Raw genomic sequence first — 17658 nt, 5'->3', positions numbered from 1 at the left:
CAAAAAAAAAAATTTTTTTTTTTCGAGATAGAGTCTTGCTCTTGTCACCCAGGCTAGAGTGCCGTGGTACGATCTCAGCTCACTGCAACCTCCGCTTCCTGGGTTCAAGCAATTCTCATACCTGAGCCTCCGGAGTACTGATACTATAGGCACCTGCCACCATGCCCAGCTAATTTTTGTATTTTTAGTAGAGACGAAGTTCCACCATGTTGGCGAGGCTGGTCACAAACTCCTGACCTCAGGTGATCCACCCGGCTTGGCCTCCCAAAGTGCTGAAATTACAGGTGTGAGCCATCGTGCCCAGCCACCAAATTTTTTAGATATGGAAATTCAGACTCAGAAAGCACGAGGGACCTGCCTACGGCCAGCTAGCAGGTTTAAACTCATTCTAGTCCCATTCTCCCTCTGCTCCACTGTGCTGCTGTCTCCTTGCTCTCATTTCCTCTTTTATAAGAATAGAGACCAGACATGGTGGCTCTTGCCTATAATCCCAGCACTTTGGGAAGCTGAGTTGGGTGAATTGCTTGAGCCCAGGATTTCCAGATCAGCCTGGGTGACATGGTGAAATGCCATCTGTATAAAAAAAATTTAAAAGAAATTAACCAGGTGTGGTGGCACACACCTGTAGTCCCAGCTACTTGGGAGGTTGAGGTGGGAGGATCACTTGAGCCCGGGCAGTTGAGGCTGCAGTGAGACATGATTATGCCACTGCACTCCAGCCTGGGTGACAGAGTGAGACCCTGTCTCCAGGGAAAAAAATTAGACATAGCAGCAACAAGAGAGGGGAGAAAATCCTTTTATATACGTTGCCATGAACATCTGACTACTTCCACAATTTGTGTGGCCTGAGCATTGAGTACAGGTAGGGGCCGAGTATGGAGAGGATATATTAGTTTTCTTTTTTTTGTTTGTTTTCGAGATGGAATCTCGCTCTGTCACCCAGGCTGGGGTGCAGTGGCTTGAGCTCAGCTCACTGCAACCTCCGCCCCTGGTTTCAAGTGACTCTCAAACCTCAGCCTCCCAGTAGCTGGGACTGCAGCCACCTGCCATCATGCTCAGCTCATTTTCTGTTTTTGTAGAGATGAGTTTTCACCATATTGGTCAGGCTGGTCTCGAGCTCCTGACCTCAAATGATCTGCCCACCTCGGCCTCCCAAAGTGCTGGGATTACAGGCGTGAGCCACTGTGCCCAGCCTTGAGCTTGGGCTGGAGAACAGTGGCACAATCTCGACTCACTCACTGCAACCTCCGCCTCCAGGGTTCAAGCGATTCCCTGCCTCAGCGTCCCTAGTAGCTGGAACTACAGACACACACCACTATGCCTGGCTAATTTTGTATTTTTAGTAGGGACAGAGTTTTACTGTGTTGGCCAGGCTGGTCTTGAACTCCTGACCTCAGGTGATCCACCCACCTCTTGCAAAGTGCTGGGATTATAGGCATGAACCACCGCACCTGGCCTTCTTTTTTCTTTAATGATAAAAATATCAAGGTGTTTGCTCTAGATATGATTGTCTTACTTGTGGGAACTTTACTACCTTTGATTATTTTGTTTCTTTTCTCTGCTGGAATTGCGTTTGCTCTCAGTATTACGCCATATGTCACTGTGCCAGCTTACATTGCCGAAGGGAAGGGCTTTGTTCTCACCGCTGCTGATTTGTTCCTGGTTAAATAGTTTGCCCTCCGGCATTTGTATATGTTTGTCACATGGCCAGATTTATGAAGTGCTTTTATAGCTTCTGGTGAATGACTTTCTGGGTGAACAAATATAGAGAGACCCTAAAATGTCATCTTTAATTATTAATTAGGAAGTGATTAATACTGACTTAACGAGTGAATCCTCTGAGCTAATTGTAAAGGAAGGAAGATGTGTTTAGCTCTCTCTGCCACCATTACCCCAGAGCACTGATCATTCCAAGTGAGACTGGAGTATAAACAGCTTCCCATGCATCTGTGGCCTTCGTCCTGGTCAAAATATTTTGGAAAACTAAATGCCCTTTCTGTTCAGTCATCTGGCCGTGGAAATGCTTTTCCTTCTATTTTGGGACAAAATAACTGGAGTAGAAAAATAGAAGACCTTGGGTAGGCAGAGTATTTTTTAAACATTTTATTGAAGTACAACATGTGTTCAGAGATATATACGTATCGTAAGTATATAGCTCAATAAATTTTTACAAAACAATATGCTCTTGTAATGAGCACCCAGATTTTTTAAAAAAGAGCATTAACAATTCTCCTAGAATTCCCTTTATATTTCTTTCCAGCGATTACCCCTCCAAGAAAAGTACTTTCCTGACTATGAATAACGCAGGTTAGCTTTGTCCGTTTTTTGGTTTATATGAGTGGAATCATGTAGCATACATACTCTTCTGTGTATCTGGCTGTGAGATTTATTCCTATTCTTACTGGTTTTCTCTTTTTTCTAAAAGAGGCTGCATCTTGCTCTGTCGACCAGGCTGCAGTGGCATGACGATAGCTCACTAGAACCTCACACTCCTGAGCGCAAGTGATCCTCCTGCCTCAGCCTCCTGAATAGCTGGGATTACAGGCACATGCCGCTGAACCTAGCTTATTCTTATTGTTGAAATGTAGTTGTGAATAGAAGACAATTTTCCATTATTTAGCTTTTAAACATTAAACATTGCACTCCAGCCTTGGTGACACAGTAAGACCCTGTCTCAAAAAAAAAAATAAAAGAAAGAAAACATACTCTTTTAGAGGGAAGATAAACTGGTAAAACAAGCCAGGTGCGGTGGCACGCACCTGTAGTCCTAACTACTCAAGAGGCTGAGGCAGAAGAATCACTTGGGCCCCAGACATCAGGGCCAGCCTGAACAATAAGGGGAGATGCTTGTCTCAAAAAAAAAAAAAAAAAAAAAAAAAAACCAGAAAAATCTTTACACGCATACAACAAGGTTATTAAATGTTATTTTTGAGAGTAAAAATGTTTCAGAAATAAACTAGGCGTCTGTAATGGGAAAATGATAACGTGTTTACATTTGTTCAAATGTTTATAAAGAATTTACGAAGAGATGGCAATATGCTCAGATACAGCATTAAAATAATCAGGATGTGAATGTATATTCAGCTTCACAGAAACAATTTCAGATATAGACATTTTAAAAGGGACTGGAAGGAATGATAAAATGTCAACACCTGTTGTTTTTCCTGTGGATAGTGGGGTTATGGGAATTTCCCTCCGTTCTCAGCCACTGTTTCACTTTTAGTTTACATTACTGTTTATAAGTCAAGATAAAACAAAGATGTTTTAATCTTGGCATAACCCTTTAGTCAATGACTCATTTTCCTGGGGATGTTTTGGGCTTTGCAGCCCAGCTGACCCCCACAGGAGCCTCAGTGGAGGCCTCAGCAGTGAGCTCTATATTTGGTTTTACAGCTTTTCTGGGATTTCTCTCACTTCCTTGTTAGGTCATCTCAATTACCAGGCAGCCTCTCCTGATGAAGGTGCCCTGGTAAACGCCGCCAGGAACTTCGGCTTTGCCTTCCTCGCCAGGACCCAGAACACCATCACCATCAGTGAGCTGGGCACTGAAAGGACCTATAATGTTCTTGCCATTTTGGACTTCAACAGTGACCGGAAGCGAATGTCTATCATTGGTAGGTTCCCCTCAGAGTCTGTCTATGAATCACTCATTTAGATGCTTGTGCCCATTGTATTGAATGGCAGCAAGATAAAGTGGACAATGAATAAGCTACTTGGCTCCTGGGAGATTTCTGCAGACTTAATTGAAACTGGTATGGTTTTCTTCATTCTTCACCGTGTTCCCTATTCGAAGGGACAGCCACAGTATCTCTAAATCTTGCAAATGCTGCTGACTTTCTTTAACCATGTGAGCTGCCAGATGTTGAATCTGGGGTGGCAGGTGGAACACTCCAGAAGCGGCAGGTGGACGTTTGTGGCAGTCTCTTATTTTAAGCAACACATGTTCTCTTTTTTTTCAAGCACCTCTGAGCTTTCTTTTCTGTACTTGATGACAGGGAAGGGAAGACTCAGCAGGAAAAGTTTCCTGAGGAAAGCAAGGCTGTGTTTATTAATCAAAATCATACCTGCAATGCAGGCACATAACAGACCACCAAATAAAGATAAAAATCACTTCCTAACACTGAACTGCTTTAAATTCATAATTTGAAATAATCTCAAACTTATAGAAAAGTTGCAAGGATGGTTTACAGAACTCTCATATTCCTTCATATCTACCAATTGTTAACATTTGCCATATTTTTAATTTCTTATATATATATATCCATATACATACACACATATATGTACACACACACATACATATAGATATTGTTTTCTGAACCAGTTGAGAGTAAATTTCATTAGAAGGAGCAAGATTGCATGATTTAAATAAATAAATATATATATGTATGTATGTATACATATATATATATATTTTATATGTATACGTATATATGTAAGAGAATAAATTGCAGCCCTAATGTCCCTTTCCCCTAAATACTGTACTATATACCATAGTAGGTATTTCCTAAGAAGAAGAACACTCACTTGTATATACAGTACAATAATCAGAACCAGAAAATTTAACACCATACAATATTATCTAATTGATAGACTTTTTCAGATTTTGCCAGGGAAGTTCTTTCTTTTTGTTTTTCTGGTACAGGATCTAATCCAAGATCACAGGTTACATTAAGTGATAATGACTCTGAGTCAAGGATGGTTCAATCTGTTTTCGATCCTTCATCCACTGACATTTTTTAAAAGCACAGGCCAGTTATTTTATAGGCTATGCCTCCATTTGGGTTTCTCCAATGTTCCCTCATGATTAGAGCTAGGTTACACATTGTTGGCAGGAAAAGTCCATAAGTGATGCTGTGCCCTTCTGTAAGTATCACATCAGAAGGCATATATTATTGGCGATGGGAACTTTGATTACTTGGTTAAGGTGGTGTCTACAAGCCTCCTCCACTATGATATTGAATTTTTTTTTTTTGAGGATATTCCCTCTGTTGCCAGGCTGGAGTGCAGTCGCATGATCTCGGCTCAGTACAACCTCCACCTCCCAGGTTCAAGTGATTCTCCTGCCTCAGCCTCCTAAGTAGCTGGGACTGTACACAGGCATGTACCACCACACCCAGCTAATTTTTGCATTTTTAGTAGAAAAGGGGTTTCACCTTGTTGGCCAGGATGGTCTCGATCTCTTGACCTCGTGATTCACCCATCTTGGCCTCCCAAAGTGCTGAGATTACAGGCATGAGCCACCGCACCTGGCTTGATATTGAATTTTTAACCAATACAAACATACAGGTTTAACTGTCTATTACATCCTCCTTAGGCACATTTACTGAATCTTCTCTGTGCCCCTCACACAGATCTGGACTGATTTTCATGCCTGTCATCTACCTTGCCTTATAATCTAGTTAGCAATGAGACATATATTGCAATTGTGCACTAATCAAGAAACAAAAGAAACTAATCACAAGGAGTGGTGTTATGGTCCAAGTATTAAAGGCAATAAGTGTTGTGTGTTCATATGTGAGAAACTTCCTGTTGGTTGGATGGAGGAAAATTCCATGAAAGAAAGTAACTAGCACATGGCATAGCACATGGTAGGGAGTCAGGAAATACTTGTTGGAAGAATAAGTAAGGTTATGGAAAACAGAGCTGACTGTGAAGGAATCTTTTTATGTTTATTTCACTATTATATTCAATGTAGATAGGGACTTACCAGTTTTGTTGAAGGCAACACTTTTCTAGATGAACTGATGATTTTAAGCTAGTAGTGAATTATGAGGCTGGTAACACTTCAAATTAACTTTATAAATGTAGTTTTCTATTAAGAAATCAAACTTAGCTAGGTGCGGTGGCTCACATCTGTAATCACAGCACTTTGGGAAGTTGAGGCAGGAGGATTGCTTGAGCCCAGGAGTTCAAGACCAGCGTAACATAGTGAGACCTCCACATCTATAAAAATAAAAACTTAGCCAGTCATAGTGGCATGCATCTGTAGTCCCAGCTACTCAGGAGGCTGAGATGGAAGGATTGCTTGAGATGGGGAGGTCAAGGCTGCAGTGAACCAATATTGCACCACTGCACTCCAGCCTGGGTGACAGAATAAGACCCTGTCTAAAAAAAAAAAAAAAAATCAAACTTAACTTTGAACTTTGTTATGTTGATTTCCTTCTTTTACTACCAGTAAGAACTCCAGAAGGCAATATCAAGCTTTACTGTAAAGGTGCTGATACTGTTATTTATGAACGGTTACATCGAATGAATCCTACTAAGCAAGAAACACAGGATGCCCTGGATGTAAGTGTCACTTTTATTCTTTCTGTGATGGAGTCTGATCTTACTCTCTGATGCTGTCTGTTAAGTTTGCATAAAAGCTATATGTTAACTGCTGACCCTCCCTTTGTTTTGGACTAGTTGGGGCAGAAAGAGCAGCAAAGCAGTATTACAGCCACCTGGGTTCCAGTTCTGCCCCTGCCGTTGACTTCCTGGGATATGACCATAGTACCTTCTCCCAGCATCTGGGTCTTCAAGGTCTGTAGGATTAAGGCAGAAGAATGGCTTAGCTCTCCTCCAGTGACTTTGAGCAAGCTGCATAACTATCCTAGGTTGTAGTCTTACTATGTGTGTGGCCTCCAAGAACTCCACTAACTTCAAGGTGTAGCATGAAGGAAGGAAAGCCTTCGTGTGTGACACGATGACAAAGCAATGTGTGGGATCATTGGCTTCTGATAGCTTTGTTAGTAAAACAGTTTGGTCTCAATTACTTCCAAGTTCTTAGGAGGCTGTATGCTTAGTCCAGTGATGTTGCCACTACTCAGAATGTTTCTGGAACTTCCACTGTTGGAATTACCTACCACTTCTCATGTTGTTTTGGTTCTGCACAACAATGGCAGGGAGGCATGGAGGACATCAGTCCAACCTGGTGTCCCTGCCTCTTTACTAGTTTGCATCTTTGGAAAAAATGGTAGATATATGATATGAATCATTAATTCCCCCTGTGAAAGAGGGAAAGGATAATTCCCATCATGGAGGATCATTGCACGAGAAAGCATCTTCCGTAGTGGCTAGCACCTAGGAGGTACTTAATATAGGGTGGGTTTTTTCCCCTTTACTTTAAGGATCGATTGAGTTTTAGAGCCAGCTAAACAGCCTTCAGAGAGGAGCCTGATGAATATGTTGTCTCCTAAGTGGAGTCACATTTTAAGATTATGTACTGATGCTGATGCACTTAAAACTGACAAGTTCTTATGAGGATATGAACGATGACCATCTAATCAAATAAATGCAGAACCTGCCAAAGAATCTTTGAAAGCAAATACTCAATCAGCTGAACACTTTTGCCATCTTGGCTAGACAAGATGTGACTATAGGCCAGGCGTGGTGTCTCACGCATATAATCCCAACACTTTGGAAGGCCCAGGTGGGCATATCACCTGAGGTCAGGAGTTCAAGACCAGCCTGGCCAACATGGCGAAACCCCATCTCTATAAAATTAAAAGTAAAAATAAATAATAAAGTTGTCAAGTTCATATTTATGTCACTACACCCCAAGGCATCTCCCTAGGTCTGATATTTTCCTAGTCATTAAGAGAAAAAGGTTTTCTTCACTCTAGTGACTTGACTAAGAAGAAAAGTGAAATTTTCCCTTTAGAAACTAGAAGTGCAGTCCTGGACCCTATAGAAGTTTAGAAAAGCAAAGTCTATTATAAAGTGATGTTTAGGCCACACATGGTGGCTCATGCCTATAATCCCAGCACATTGGGAGGCTGAGTTAGGCGGATCACGTGAGCTCATGAGTTCATGACCAGCATGATAAAACCTCGTTTCTACAAAAAATACAAAAATTAGGCATGGTGGTGCACACCTGTAGTAGCAGCTACTTGGGAGGCTGAGGTGAGAGGATGGCTTCAGCCTGGAAAGTGGAGGTTGCAGCGAGCCAGGATTGCATCACTGCATCCCAGCCTGGGTGATAAAGCCAGACCTTGTCTCAAAAAAAAAAAAAAAAAAAAAGTGACTTTTAATGGCCCCTCTAAAATGTATTTGTACAGAATACTTCATCCTTAACGGTCTCTTTTTAAATTCTGATAGTGTATTACTTCAAAGTAAAGTTTTAAACTTGATCTTGAATTGCATAAAATTAACTATTCTTTGTACTGGTTTTTTTTTTTTTTTTTTTTTTTTTTTTTATAAAACAGGTCTTTGCAAATGAAACTCTTAGAACCCTATGCCTTTGCTACAAAGAAATTGAAGAAAAAGAATTTGCAGAATGGAATAAAAAGTTCATGGCTGCCAGTGTGGCCTCGACCAACCGAGACGAAGCTCTGGATAAAGTATATGAGGAGATTGAAAAAGACTTAATTGTGAGTTTTAGCCTTAATAACTTTTTTTTGATAGTCTAAGCAGAATTGAATTTTTTATTAAATTTTATTGAATATTTGATCTCATGCTTAAGAGATAATTGCAACTTCAGCATTTGACACTGGCACAATGGAAGAAGGTTCTTTCTTTTGTTGAGCAAATAGAAGTAGAACAGAAGTTACCATTATGAGAAACCAAAAGACAAAACACATTAGGAGAAGTTCTAATTCAATTCCATCATTTTTATATCACTTATTAAAATGTATTATAATTTTTAAACAATAACAAACCTGTATCTAATACTTACTACATTGAGAGAATTACTGAGACAATACATATTCTACCAAATCTTGAAATAAGAAAAATATGGTGTTTCTAAAAGTTTTCCAGATTTCATACCTAGTTCGAGAAATGTTCAACAAATAGCTAGTATTGCAACTGGTTTATGTTAGTGTAAAGCCACAAATATACAAGAAAAGTCTACTTCTAACATCCTTGACTTTGTACTTGCATTTTTGTCTCAGTACATTAAATAGTTCATTCTTTAGGGAGAAAGTTTTCAGCTGTGTTAGTTTGCAGTAAATGTGAAACTTGGCAGCCTTCCCTGTCAATCAACACTGGCCATTGGCCCCAGGAGAGCAGCACCAGAATGTATAATTAGCCCTTCTTTTTACAGATTGGCAAACTGTAATTACAGAAAACTTTTGGTTTATTTGTTAATTCCTTTTTCTTTTAAATGTTCATTCTAGCTTCTGGGAGCTACAGCTATTGAAGACAAGCTACAGGATGGAGTTCCAGAGACCATTTCAAAACTTGCAAAAGCTGACATTAAGATCTGGGTTCTTACTGGAGACAAAAAGGGTAATTCATTGTTCAGGGAAGCATATCTGTTAATTCACAAATGTTGATAGCTGCCGTTTCCTGTGCCCAAGATGACCTCCTCAGACTTTTCATCCTGTACAAACACTGTTTCCTTGGACGGAAGATGCTTTTTCTGAGAAACCCTCCTCTGTTATTCCAACACACCCTTCTGCATCCTTTCCTGATCCCCCTCAGTAGCAGTTTCTTTTTTATAATTGAGCTCCTGGCCATGTTTTGCTGATTATGATTGGTCTTATCTCTCCAGCCAGACGTGGGCTCCCGTCCTGAAAGGGCCATCCCCCTCGTCCCTCTGTCCTTCCAGTGCTTTGACATTTGGTGGGCACAGAGTAGAACAATACGAAGTGCTGAATAATAACTTTTGTTTTCTTGCCCATTTTATTGCTTGGCAGTAAAATTGCATACTTACAGAAAGAACGATTTTAATGTTTAACTTTAGAACTCAACAAGCACTTGTTTGGTATTGATGCTTTACTTGGCAAGCCTTTCACAAGAAGTCAAATAACGTCTCTTGCTCTAAAATCGTCACTGGGTTACACACTCTGTGAAGTTAAGAGAAGTGCAGCCCTAACCTTAAATAAATGCCAAATTGGGTGGTAATCTAAAAAGGAAAAATAAAAATCGCCGGGTGCAGTGGTTCACCCCTGTAATCCAAGCACTTTAGAAGGCCGAGGTGGGCAGATCATGAGGTCAGGAGATCAAGACCAACATGATGAAACCCTGTCTCTACTAAAAATACAAACATTAGTTAGACGTGGTGGCGTGTGCCTGTAATCCCAGCTACTCAGGAGGCTGAGGCAGGAGAATCGCTTTAACCTGGAAGGCAGAGGTTGCAGTGTGTCAAGATCGTGCCACTACACTCCAGCCTGGGTGACAGAGCAAAACTCTGTCTCAAAAACAAGGGGAAAAAATCTTCATGTAAGGGTTGGTGGAAATTATCTTTACCTCTCTCCCCTACCCCCCACCAATAATCGAGTAATTAAACTATGAAATAACAGTGTTTAGTAATTTAATGAACATTGGTTTATTAAATAAGTAGTTTGTACGTTTGACAATATAGCACATAGTTTAATTGAAAACATTTCAAATTAGACTTTGACTTTCACTTGTTTTATTATAGAGAAAAGGATTTTTTTCTGCATATGATTCCTATGGATTGCTATAGAAAAACATCATATTTGTGTGAATCTGGTTATGTTCATGCACTAAAAAACATCATTACTAGGTAAAATTAATTATTCAGTTCAACAGTAAGAATGAGCCTGGCAAACATGACGAAACACCGTCTCTAGAAAAAATACAAAAGTTCCAGCCTGGCCAACCTGGTAAAACCTCATCTCCACTAAAGATACAAAAAGTTAGCTGGGTGTGGTGGCAGGCGCCTGTAATCCCAGCTACTCAGGAGGTTGAGGCAGGAGAATCGCTTGAACCCAGAAGGCGGAGGTTGCAGTGAGCTGAGATCACGTCATTGCACTCCAGCCTGGGCAACAGGGCAAGACTCCGCCTAAAAAAAAAGAAAAAGAAAAAGAAAGAAAAGAGAAGAACAAATACAAAAGTTAACCAGGCTTGGTAGCAAGTGTGTATTCCCAGGTCCTTGGGGCCTGGGGGAGCGCTGAGATGGGAAGATGACTTGAGCCCCGCAGGTTGAGGCTGCAGTGAGCAGAAATCGTGCCACTGCACTTCAGCCTAGGCAATGGGTGTGAGATGCTGTCTCAAAAAAACAAAATAAAAACAGCAGGAATAACATTTGCCTTAATTTTATTCTATTGTAGAAACTGCTGAAAATATAGGATTTGCTTGTGAACTTCTGACTGAAGACACCACCATCTGCTACGGGGAGGATATTAAGTGAGTCAGAGCCTGCAGTATGAAATTACATAATAGCTCATCGTTCCAAATACAAGACTGTCTGAAGAAGATAGCCAATTTGGAGAATTAGGGGCTATGATATGTCACTTGGGGCAGTTTGCTCACGTTTAAACGAAGCAAGACAACGACAGACAGTTCCAAGTAATCAAGGTTCAGCTTAATTTTGAGCAGATTTTACTTTTAGGGAAAGTTGGGGCCCTTCAGAGGCAATTTTTTTCCACTCCTCAGCACAGGCCGGGGCAGTGGATCACGCCTGTAATCCCAGCCCTTTGGGAGACCGAGGAGGGTAGATCACCTGAGGTCATGAGTTCTAGACCAGCCTGGCCAACATGGTGAAACCCCATCTCTCCCAAAACTATAAAAAGTAGCTGGATGTGGTGGCCAGCGCCTGCAATCCCATCTATTCCGGAGGCTGAGGCAGGAGAACCACTTGAACCTGGGAGTCGGAGGTTACAATGAGTCAAGATCTCACCACTGCACTCCAGCCTGGGCAACAAGAACGAAACTCTGACTCAAAAAAAAAAAAAAAAAAAGAAGTCTTCTTATTTCACCTTACTGGAAAAGGAAGTGAGCCTGTAATATCATCAGCAAGTTAATATGAATTATAGTCCTGTTTTGCTTTTTCTAGGAACTTTTACTTTTGAAAGGGAAATAGAAGAAAGAAAAAAAAAAAAAAGCAACCTTTGCCCAGAAGGAAATGTGTGGGTGGGTTACATCATGTAGGTCCTCTGTAATCTAGTCTAGGTGGGGCAGGCCTGATCATTCAAATGTTAGCATGTGCTGAAACGTTTGTTAGCTTTGAATCAGAGTGACAGCAGATCTGGAAATGTATGATGAAAAAGTCCTGTCTTGTTCTGAAGCTATAAATACACTGCACACAGTTGCTATGGTGTGTTGACTGACGGCCTGACAGTTCCTTAAGCTTTTTCCTTACAACACCTCTCTCAGACCAGCATGAGGTCAGATTAAGCTGTTAACAGACACACAGTTGCCAGGTCTGATAAACTGATGAGGGAATTGATGGTCAATATTAGTCTTATTTCTAATGATGATGATAAAGCATTTTCTAGTTGTAGTATATTAGGTGTTCCGTTAAATTAGACAAACGAAATCAGTAGCCTTGTGATCTAAATCAGTTCCATTTAGAACTGATTTCATTTATGTGCCTGAATACAGGCACATAAACCATGCCTCTTTGTGTTTTTAGGTTTAAAAAAGTAGCAACAGGGCCGGGTGCAGTAGCTCACACCTGTAATCCCAGCACTTTGGGAGGCCGAGGTGGGTGGATCATGAGGTCAAGAGATTGAGACCATCCTGGCCAACATGGTGAAACCTCATTTCTACTAAAAATACAAAAATTAGCTGGGCATGGTGGTGTGTGCCTTTAGTCTTAGCTATTTGGGAGGCTGAGGCAGAATTGCTTCAACCTGGGAGGCGGAGGTTGCAGTAAGCCAAGATCGCGGCATTGTACTCCAGCCTGGTGACAGAGCAAGACTCTGTCTCAAAAAAAAACAAAGGGCAAAACATTTTGAGTAGACATTTTTTCCAAAGAGGATATACAAATGGCTGATAAACATGTAAAAGAATGCTCATCATCACTAATCATTAGGGGAAGAGAAATCAAAACCAATGCGAGATAATACCTCACACCCTTTAGGATGGCTATTATCAAAAACAAAACACAATAGAAAATAACAAGCATTGGTAAAGAGACCTTTGTGCATTGTGGATGGAATATATAAAATGGTTCAGCCACTATGCAAAATAGCATGGTGATCCTTCAAAAAATTTTAAAAAGGATGACCATATGATTAAACAATCCCACTTCTATTTTTATTTTTTATTTTTATTTTTATTTTTTTTTAAGATGGCGTTTCACCACGTTGGTCAGGCTGGTCTTGAACTCCCGACCTCAGCTGATCCGCCCGCCTTGGCCTCCAAAGTGCTTGGATTACAGGCGTGAGCCACTATGCCCGGCCAACAATCCCACTTCTAGTTATATCCACAAAATAATTGAAAGCAGGATCTGAGAGAGATACATGCACACCTGTGTTCATAACAATGCTGTTCACAGTAGCCAAGAGGTGGACGCAACCCAGGTGCCTATCAGTGTATGATGGATAACAGAATGTGGTGCCTCCACATAATGGAATGTGTTCCACTTTGAAAAGGAAGGAAATTACGACATATGTTAAATAGATGAACCTTGAGGACATTACGCTAAGTGAGATAAACCAGCCACAAAAAGACAAATATTGTCTGATTTCACATAGATGAGGTATCTGGAGTGCTCAGATTCATTCAAACAGAAAGTAAACTGGAAGTTACCGGGGACTGGAGGGAGGGTGAGATCAAGTGTTATTGTTTAATAGCTGTAGAGTTTCAGTTTTGCAGAAAAAGTTCTAGAGATTGGTGGGATAACAATGTGACTGTACTTAACACTAATAAGCTGTACGCTTAAAAATGGCCAAAGCCTGGGATATGGTGAAACCCTATCGCTACAAAAAGTACAAAAATTAGCTGGGCGTGGTAGCACGTGAGTACAGTCCCAGCATCTCAGGAGGCTGAGGCTGGAGAATCACTTGAGCCTGGGAGGTCGAGGCTGCAGTGACCCATGATCATGCCACTGCACTCCAGCCTAGGTGACAGAGTGAGACCCTCTCTGAAAAGAATTATAATGAAAATAAAATAAATAAACAAATATAGTTAAGAAGGTACATTTTGTTTTTTTGTCACAAATTTTTTTAAGTCAAAATTATCTCAGAGTCAGGGGCCTGTTTATGGTCTTATACTTTAAACACTTAAATTTGTTTTCCCCTAGTTCTCTTCTTCATGCAAGGATGGAAAACCAGAGGAACAGAGGCGGAGTCTACGCAAAGTTCGTACAGCCTGTGCAGGAACCTTTTTTTCCGTCTGGTGGAAACCGGGCCTTAATCATCACTGGTTCTTGGCTGGTATGTATCATTAGTGTTTCTGCGCCTTAAACTCGAAAGAAGTTCATTTGGGGCCACTTTTAAATGCTTTCACATATTAACAGCCAACCTTAGTCTCTGAGCCTATACATCAAAGTGTGTTTTTTCCAAGTTTGAGACTCAATAGTGTATGATACATGAAAGGAAGTATACCAAAGAGGTAAAAGCAGTTATCTTGGTTTATTAATTAATGGATATTTTTCATTTCCTTCTTTATAGATTGTTGGATTTTCTAAATTTTTGTTGTACATATATTTTATAAGCTGGATGTGGTGGTGTGTGCCTGCAGCCTCAGCTACTCTGGAGGCTGAAGCAGAAAGATGGTTGGAGGGTGCAGCATGCAGTGATCACACCTGTGAAAGAATAGCCACTACACTTCAACCCAGGCTACACGGCAAAACCCATCTCCATGGAAAAAAAAAATTTTTTTATATATATGGGGCTGGACGTGGTGGCTCATGCCTGTAATCCCAGCACTTTGGGAGGCTGAGGCAGGTGGATCACGAGGTCAGCAGTTCAAGACCAACCTGACTAACATGGAGAAACCCCGTCTCTACTGAAAATACAAAAATTAGCTGGGCACTGTGGTGCATGCCTGTAATCCCAGCTACTGAGGAGGCTGAGGCAGGAGAATCGCTTGAACCTGGGAGGCGGAGGTTGCAGTGAGCCGAGATCGGGCTATTGCACTCCAACCTGGGCGAAAGAGTAAGACTCTGTCTCAAAAAATATATATACACAATGTATAAATATGTATTGTATATTGTGTATATATATACACACAACCATATACATGTTTTGATTACAAAATCAAGTTTATTTGTCAAATATAATCAGTGACATAACCCGAAAATTATCCTTCACATAATTTAAATTTTGAGAATGGTATTCCTGGGCTAAAACTAAAATGAATATAACTTCTTCTCTCTCTTATTTCACAGAATGAAATTCTTCTCGAAAAAAAGACCAAGAGAAGTAAGATTCTGAAGCTGAAGTTCCCAAGGACAGAAGAAGAAAAACGAATGCGGACCCAAAGTAAAAGGAGGCTAGAAACTAAGAAAGAGCAGCGGCAGAAAAACTTTGTGGACCTGGCTTGTGAGTGCAGTGCAGTCATCTGCTGCCGCGTCACCCCCAAGCAGAAGGCCATGGTGGTGGACCTGGTGAAGAAGTACAAGAAAGCCATCACGCTGGCCATTGGAGATGGGGCCAATGATGTGAACATGATCAAAAGTGAGTCATGCACCGACAGCCAGTGAGGACCAATGTGCTAGAGAGGAGAAATGGCTGGAATGTTTGGGGGTGTTTTTTTTTTTTTTTAGATTTTACAGCTTAAATTTTCATAGAGCATATGTTTCATAAAGTCACTTAACCATGACAACACCTGTGACCCTATCCCCAGAAAGCCCACAGCCCATCAGGAGGAAAAGGTATCGCTGACAGGGCTCCTGAAGGATGCTAAGAGGAAGATCAGGTCTATGAGGGGTGGGAATTCATCCTTATATTTTTCTTCTTTTACATAGATGTGGTATATTTTGTTCCCTCTTACTGGTTCTCTCCCCATATTTCTTTTGGGCTTATTAAAACCCTGATATTGGCCGGGCAAGGTGGCTCACGCCTGTAATCCCAGCACTTTGGGAGGCCGAGGCGGGCTGATCATGAGGTCAGGCATCCGAGACCAGCCTGGCCAACATGATGAAACCCCGTCTTTATTAAAAATACAAAAATTAGCCAGGTGTGGTGGTGCACATCTGTAATCCCAGCTACTTGGGAGGCTGAGGCAGAAGAATCACTTGAACCCGGGAGGTAGAGGTCGCAGTGAGCCAAGATCATGCCACTGCACTCCAGCCTGGGCGACAGAGTGAGACTGTCTCAAAAAAACAAAAAAACCTTGATAGTTAATAAGTTTTGTAAGATAAATTGTTGAACTCTGGTGCTTGCTTTGATAATATTCTCCCTCACCTAAACATCTCTTTCTGGGGCTTTCTTCTTACCTGTGGTAAATGTGTGGGAACTTCATCATTGGGTCACCTGCTGTGAGTTTAGAGTAACATATTTAGCATTGAAGAAAAGCTTCCACGTGGTCTCACCATCCTCCTGACCTCCCTAGAAGGCTGCCTTTTGCTGGTTGCTAGAACTTAGGTTCACACAATTAAAAGATTGAGTCCAGCCGTGCAGAAATACAGCTGTGCTGGCATTAAAGCCTGCAGAACCACACCTGCCGCCCTCATCTCTGAGTCCTGTTCCTTTTTCCTCCCTCTGTTACTATAAGGAGTATCTTGTAATGAAAATACTCAAACCAATGACCTGGATATTCATCCTCATCGTATTGTCAAAATCCTGTGTCACCTTGGCCTTACGCTCAGGTTTCAGTTTTCTTATTGGAAAAGGAAATAATCCCAATTGCCACCTCCAGCTCTGTCATATTATTATTGCTGGGCTGAAGTATTACCTTCTATACATAGGTAACTGCATGTTCCTGTAGTGCTGGGTGGCTTAAATGCATTATATATAACTAGACTTTTCAGTCTATTTTGTGACTCATGAGTCTGTCTCTTTCTTTTCTTAGTCTCTTCTTCCTCCTTGATGTATACTAAGAATATTCCAACTTTATCTTCCTCAGCAGGAGTCAGCTGTATGACGTATGTCATCTTGCCTTCTTTATCAGTGCGTATGTCTGTCGTCACTGGCGGTTTAATTCATCCCCACAATTTTTTTGCATGTGCTTCTCATATCATACGAATGGTATTGCTTGCATGGAATTAGATCTATCTCTTTCCTCTGTAGCCAGCCAGCTCTAGTTTATTTTCCATTATGTATCTTTAACTTAATTAGCTGTGCCAAAATGACAAGTCAAACATGATTTTTATTCAGTTATTAAGTATCCGTCTAGATAATGGGACGGGAGGGGTTTGCTTTGGAGATTTATCAACTCATGATGGGCTTAGACTTGAAACATTTTGTTCCTCTGAGCTCACTCATACATAATGAGCGGGATTGCACAAAGTCAACATAGATAACCTTATAGCGGCTTTTCTTACACTGTCTTAAAATTTTTATTAAGCACCAGGTGCATTCATTCATTCATTCATTCAGAAACAAAGTCTCCCTCTGTGACCCAGGCTGGAGTGCAGTGGCACGATCTTGGCTCATCTCCACCTCCTGGGCTCAAGCAATCCTCCCACCTCAGCCTCCCTAGTGGCTGGGACTACAGGCATAAGCCACCATGCCCAGTTAATTTTTGTATTTTTTGTAGAGATGAGAATTTGCCTTGTTGTTCAGGCTGGTCTCGAACTCCTGGGCTCAATGAATCTGCCTGCCTCAGCCTCCCAAAGTGCTGGGATTACAGATTGAGCCACCACACCTTGTTCCAGGTACCTTTATATGTAAGTTATACATCATTCCTTTGGGATAAAAATGTAGGAAACTTTGGGGGTCTCTTTAGAAGTTATACAAGTAGTATTAGTGTCTTTCTTTACTTTGTAAAAGCTGTCATTTCTTTCAAATGCATCAAGGACAATATACAGAAAGATTAGCTAAGTGTGGTGCCACACACATGTAGTCCCAGCTACTTGTGAGGCTGAGATGGGAA

At 41.1% G+C, this 17658-nt stretch overlaps 1 protein-coding gene across 3 annotated transcripts in view; it reads left to right on the top strand.

Annotated features, from left to right (window-relative positions):
• Positions 1 to 17658, top strand: part of ATP8B1 (ATPase phospholipid transporting 8B1) — a 141827-nt gene that overhangs the window by 109792 nt on the left and 14377 nt on the right. For all 3 annotated transcript variants that reach the window (XM_032293580.1, XM_032293579.1, XM_032293581.1), the window contains exons 16-22: positions 3426 to 3614; positions 6179 to 6291; positions 8190 to 8354; positions 9102 to 9213; positions 11004 to 11079; positions 13922 to 14054; positions 15011 to 15299. In XM_032293580.1, coding sequence (XP_032149471.1) covers positions 3426 to 3614; positions 6179 to 6291; positions 8190 to 8354; positions 9102 to 9213; positions 11004 to 11079; positions 13922 to 14054; positions 15011 to 15299 — 1077 coding nt within the window. The remainder of the gene's footprint in view (positions 1 to 3425; positions 3615 to 6178; positions 6292 to 8189; positions 8355 to 9101; positions 9214 to 11003; positions 11080 to 13921; positions 14055 to 15010; positions 15300 to 17658) is intronic.

The sequence above is a fragment of the Sapajus apella genome, unplaced genomic scaffold (genome assembly GCF_009761245.1).
Source record: "Sapajus apella isolate SASKATOON/1434 unplaced genomic scaffold, GSC_monkey_1.0 scaffold30, whole genome shotgun sequence".
NCBI classification, from domain to species: Eukaryota; Metazoa; Chordata; class Mammalia; order Primates; family Cebidae; genus Sapajus; species Sapajus apella.
This window is presented reverse-complemented; position numbering and strand designations above follow the sequence as displayed.